Here is a 4970-nt window from a genome sequence, read left to right as displayed (position 1 = left end):
ATGAACAGATGGATGAACAGATGGATGAACGGATGGATGATGGATGGATGAACAGATGGATGATGGATGGATGAACAGATGGATGATGGATGGATGATGGATGGATGATGGATGGATGTCAGTGCTGGTTCAGTCTGGTTGTCAGTTGTTCTCTTGGTGGAGCAGCAGGTTGCAGTGATGACTGACAGCTCAGCTGCAAAGCTGCACTGCCCCCAAGTGGCTGTGAGAGGTAACAGTCTGAATGTTGAGGACTTCATTACCCAGAAACCCTGTGGAGTGAGGTCAGTAAGGGGGTCGGGGGGGTGGGGGGGGGGATCTCCAGTCAGGAGTCCGGACACTTGGATTCAGCACATGTGTGACTCTGCTTTTCATCCATGTGAGCAGAAATAAATACAGGATATGACATCATAATGACAACAGGACTGCACTTCCTGTTTCTGTACTGCCAGGCTGATCGCTCTACCGGTCCTCCTTCTCCTTCTCCTTCTTCTTCTTCTTCTTCTTCATATATTTCTTCTTCTGTTGCTCTCTGTTCGGATGTCTGAGGTTTGCATTAACAATTTTCTACAGGTTATTAGTTTACTAGTTATTATTTTAGTTCATTACTTTAATTGATTTATGAGTACTTTAATTTCTTTACAAATTCATAGAGTGCTAAAGCTAAAGGGCCATGTGTACCATGGAGTTAAAGGGACATCAAGTTATTTTAATAGCTAGTTCTTTTCAATGAAATTATTATTTTCAATCATTTTTCAGCAGTTCAGTTAGAGGAAACCCTTGATGTTTTATGAAGTTATATTTCTTCACAGTTAACTGAACCGTTAGCCACAGCTAGCCAGTTAGCTTGGAATTACAAAGTCTGACAATGTCAACAAACTCTATTTAAATTCTATTAAAATCTCATTTCTATTCTATTGTCTTCCGATCAATGTTGCTCTGTTCTGTTGCATTCAATTCAATTCAATTCTATTCTATTATTTTCTACTCTATTTTCTACTCTATTTTCTACTCTATTTTCTACTCTATTCTGCTTTACTACATTGTGTTTTATTTATTGTGTTCAATTCTGTTCTATGAGACTGATTGACAGTAATGATTGACAGCTGCTCCTCATCTGTGTCCAGGTCAGCGTTGCCGTGGTGACCAGTCGGTGTTTTGCCGGATGGAGATGTTGAGTCGGTACTGCTCCATCGCCGGCTACCGGAAGATGTGCTGCAAGTCTTGCAGAGAAGGCAACTTCAGCAACTTCAGCAACTTCAGCAACTTCAGCAACTTTAGTAACTTCAGCACCACGAGCCTCCCGGCCCCCGGGACCACCAGGTCAGCTATTAATAATATTATTATTATTAATAATAATAATATAATGGACAGTAGGGGTGTAACGATACACAGTACAGGCTTCACGGTTCGATACGGTGATATTTTTAAGTTTAAATGGAAGTTTAAATGGAAACAAATTATGACTGTAGAAGAATCTTTCCTTATTGCTTTTTTGACATAAAATGTCAAAAAAGCAATATTTTCAACTTGAAGTTTAATCTATTCCTACAGTTTCTTTTATAATGGTTTCTTTCTTTGTTATATATATTTCAGTGCAAAAAGCAAATAATGAAATCTGTTCAATAAAATAAATCAGCTTTTAACAGCGGATTCTTGTCTAAATGAAACAAATTGTAAATTAAAATAAAATGTCTAAACAAGGATGTTCTCTTTACAACTAAGTGCAAATGTCTGAACATGTTGATCTAACATTCTCCAAACACCTTAGCTGGCAGGCCGGCTTACATTAGAACAACAAATATGTTCAGACACTGATTTTCTAACCTAGGAGGACATGTTTTGTTTTTTTTAAGAAAATTAGCATGTCAACATTTTCAGGCAGCAGCTGACACCTTTGACACACACTGCCAGAATCTGGTAGTGACAACCGAATTTATGAATGAGAGTGAATTTGCATATTATGTCTAGTTCACACTGAAGCAGAGCGGACTAAAATTTACCCCTGTGTCTGTACAGGTAACAGGAGTCACTCCACTCTCCGACCTCGCGACGGTTGTAAATAATGTCTGTAACCATAGTAACGTTTACTTCAGACCAATATGGCGGCTACCACTGCCTGTGTTTTCAGTTGACACACCAGTAACACCAGTGACCAGAGGCGTCAATTCATCCATCAGATCTTAATAAACCGCCACAGACAGCGGCGTCATGTTCTGTTTTTCCACCACATGACTTCATACTTTCAACCGAGACATCTGGGAACTGGAGGAACAACCGTTTAATATCTATGGGAACAACCACAATGTTGAGGAAACAGACTGGATAGAACATTTGAGAATGTCTCACAACATTTATCTCTGTCTCTTTCAAAATAACGATGATAATGTAACATAACGAGTGTATTTGATTTCACCGCTGCACACCTGGCCCAGCCGGGTCTGGAGTGAACACCGGTGAACGTCGGTGTCGATGACATCATAACGCCAGTCAGGCAAGCTAGTATCTAGGATTACTGATTCCGCCCTCTGGCGTTTAAAGTATGTAAATGAAAACAAAGAGTAGTCTACATTTTGGTAGCACAGCTAATTGATCAGCTTTACTTGATATCGCGAACCATTTTTCATCTCCACGATGCCGATCGCCACATTTTTGGAACGCGAAAGTTCGTCCCACGATACATCGTTAACAGACATTAGCATTACTAGAGTCTGGTAATGTAGTTTTTACCTGAGTGAGTCAGGGACTCTTTGAGTGTTGGGTCTTGGGTGTTAGGGTGTTGGGTGTTGGGTGTTGGGGTGTTGGGTGTCGGGTGTTAGGGTGTTAGGGTGTTAGGGTGTTGGGTGTTAGGGTGTTGGGTCTTGGGTGCTGGTTGTTGGGTGTTGGGTGTTAGGGTGTTGGGTGTTACGGTGTTGGGTGTTAGGTGTTGGGTGTTAGGGTGTTGGGTGTTGGGTGTTGGGGTGTTGGGTGTCGGGTGTTGGGTGTTAGGTGTTGGGTGTTAGGGTGTTGGGTGTTAGGGTGTTAGGTGTTAGGGTGTTGGGTGTTTGGTGTTGGGTGTTAGGGTGTTGGGTGTTAGGGTGTTAGGTGTTAGGGTGTTGGGTGTTTGGTGTTGGGTGTTAGGGTGTTGGGTGTTTGGTGTTGGGTGTTAGGGTGTTGGGTGTTTGGTGTTGGGTGTTAGGGTGTTGGGTGTTAGGGTGTTGGGTGTTAGGGTGTTAGGTGTTAGGGTGTTGGGTGTTGGGTGTTAGGGTGTTGGGTGTTGGGTGTTTGGTGTTGGGTGTTAGGGTGTTGGGTGTTTGGTGTTGGGTGTTAGGGTGTTGGGTGTTTGGTGTTGGGTGTTTGGTGTTGGGTGTTAGGGTGTTGGGTGTTAGGGTGTTAGGGTGTTGGGTGTTTGGTGTTGGGTGTTGGGTGTTAGGGTGTTGGGTGTTTGGTGTTAGGGTGTTAGGTGTTAGGGTGTTGGGTGTTGGGTGTTAGGGTGTTGGGTGTTTGGTGTTAGGGTGTTAGGTGTTAGGGTGTTGGGTGTTGGGTGTTAGGGTGTTGGGTGTTGGGTGTTGGGTGTTAGGTGGGTGCATACAGAAGTCCTAAGCAGATGTCACTGACCTGTCCTTGTTTTCTGCTCCTAGGTCCTGGAGCTCCACCTCAGAAACAGCCACTGGGTCCAGTACCAGTTCCTCCTGGCCTCACACCGGGTCCTGGCCTCACACCGGGTCCAGTACCAGTTCCTCCTGGCCTCACACCGGGTCCAGTACCAGCAGCAGCATTAATGGTTACAGCACTCCGTCTCCCCGCTACACTGCATCCCCCCCTCCCACCAGCGGGGGCAGCACCACTGACTTTGTCTATGTGGAGTACGAGGACTACGATGAGTACTCGTCTTACGAGGATTCTCTGACTCCCATAGTGGCTTCTGTAATCCCTACTACTGCTAGTACTACTACTACTACAACGATTACTACTAGTACTGCTACAACGACCAGTACTACCAGCAGATCCACTACGCGACGCCCAAGGAAAACCGCTCCGCCATACTTGTTCAGGAAGAGGACTACCACTCCCACAATGCCTTCTGTTACAATTGCTATGGTAACCACTGATGGTCAGGACCCACCACCGTCGTCAGTCAGAACTTCTGCTGTCCCAGAGTTCCCCACCACGCCGGGAACAACGGTGTGGGCTGATGTTGATGACCTCATCAGCGAGGGAGCGTCCACGCCGGCAGGAGGGAGGAGCCGTAAAACTAAAACTGATCTGACAGAACCCAAACCGACGCCCTCCTCCTTCCCCTTCTCCTCTCCCTCCCCCGACAGGAGAGAGGAGAAGAAGGAGAACAACTCCGTCGATGAGGTTCCGTATCGGATCGTCGGATTGGACGGCGAGATCTCCAGGAGCCACCAGAACTACTTTGTTCCCCGGATGCCGCCGTTCCGCGAGCGAACGCAAAACAAACGCATCCAAGAACTTTTGAATGAGAAGCGTCGGCAGGATCTTCTCCAGAGACCCGGAAGGACCAAAGATCTGCTGCCGAGACCTCGCAGGACCGACAGGAAACACACCGGCTTGTGAAACATTGAGAGACACACACACACACACACACACACACACACTCACACACACACACACACACACACACACACATAGAGGTTTTCAGGTAGTTGTATTGCACACACATGCAGCATGTGCGGCTTGCTCACTAATGCTAACGAACTCTAAATGGATGGAAGTTGTTCGAGAAACAAAAACAAGAACAAACGGCTGATGACACTTTCCCTCCATGTTCCCTAGATCTACATTTCCTAGTCATGTCTCCTAGAATTTAGAGTTCTGTTTCCTAGAATCTGGAGTCAACAACAAATAGCACTTAGTTAAAGGGGAATGCCACTCAATTTCCAGAATTCCTGTATGTTCTTTCTCTGGTCTCAGACTGTCCAATCAGTTTGTGAAGATGATCTGGAGCAGCTCCTGATGACGCATCTTGA

The 4970-nt window shown here is 45.4% G+C and overlaps 1 protein-coding gene across 1 annotated transcript in view; it reads left to right on the top strand.

The window, feature by feature from the left end:
- LOC139665119 (A disintegrin and metalloproteinase with thrombospondin motifs 2-like) overlaps positions 1–4572 on the top strand; it is a gene marked incomplete at its 5' end in the record, with an annotated part of 21047 nt that extends 16475 nt beyond the window's left edge. Inside the window, 3 exons of the mRNA XM_071544090.1 lie at positions 1125–1232; positions 2697–2706; positions 3627–4572. Of these exons, the coding sequence (XP_071400191.1) occupies positions 1125–1232; positions 2697–2706; positions 3627–4557 (1049 nt within the window). The remainder of the gene's footprint in view (positions 1–1124; positions 1233–2696; positions 2707–3626) is intronic.
- Positions 4573–4970: the final 398 nt, after the last annotated feature.

This window comes from Centroberyx affinis, unplaced genomic scaffold, assembly GCF_046629955.1.
Source record: "Centroberyx affinis isolate AG114_WGS23_722 - 3 ecotype Tasmania unplaced genomic scaffold, CSIRO-AGI_Caff_v1 ptg004455l_1, whole genome shotgun sequence".
Classification (NCBI taxonomy): domain Eukaryota; kingdom Metazoa; phylum Chordata; class Actinopteri; order Beryciformes; family Berycidae; genus Centroberyx; species Centroberyx affinis.
Note: the sequence above shows the minus strand (reverse complement) of the source record. Positions and strands in the feature narration are given on the sequence as shown.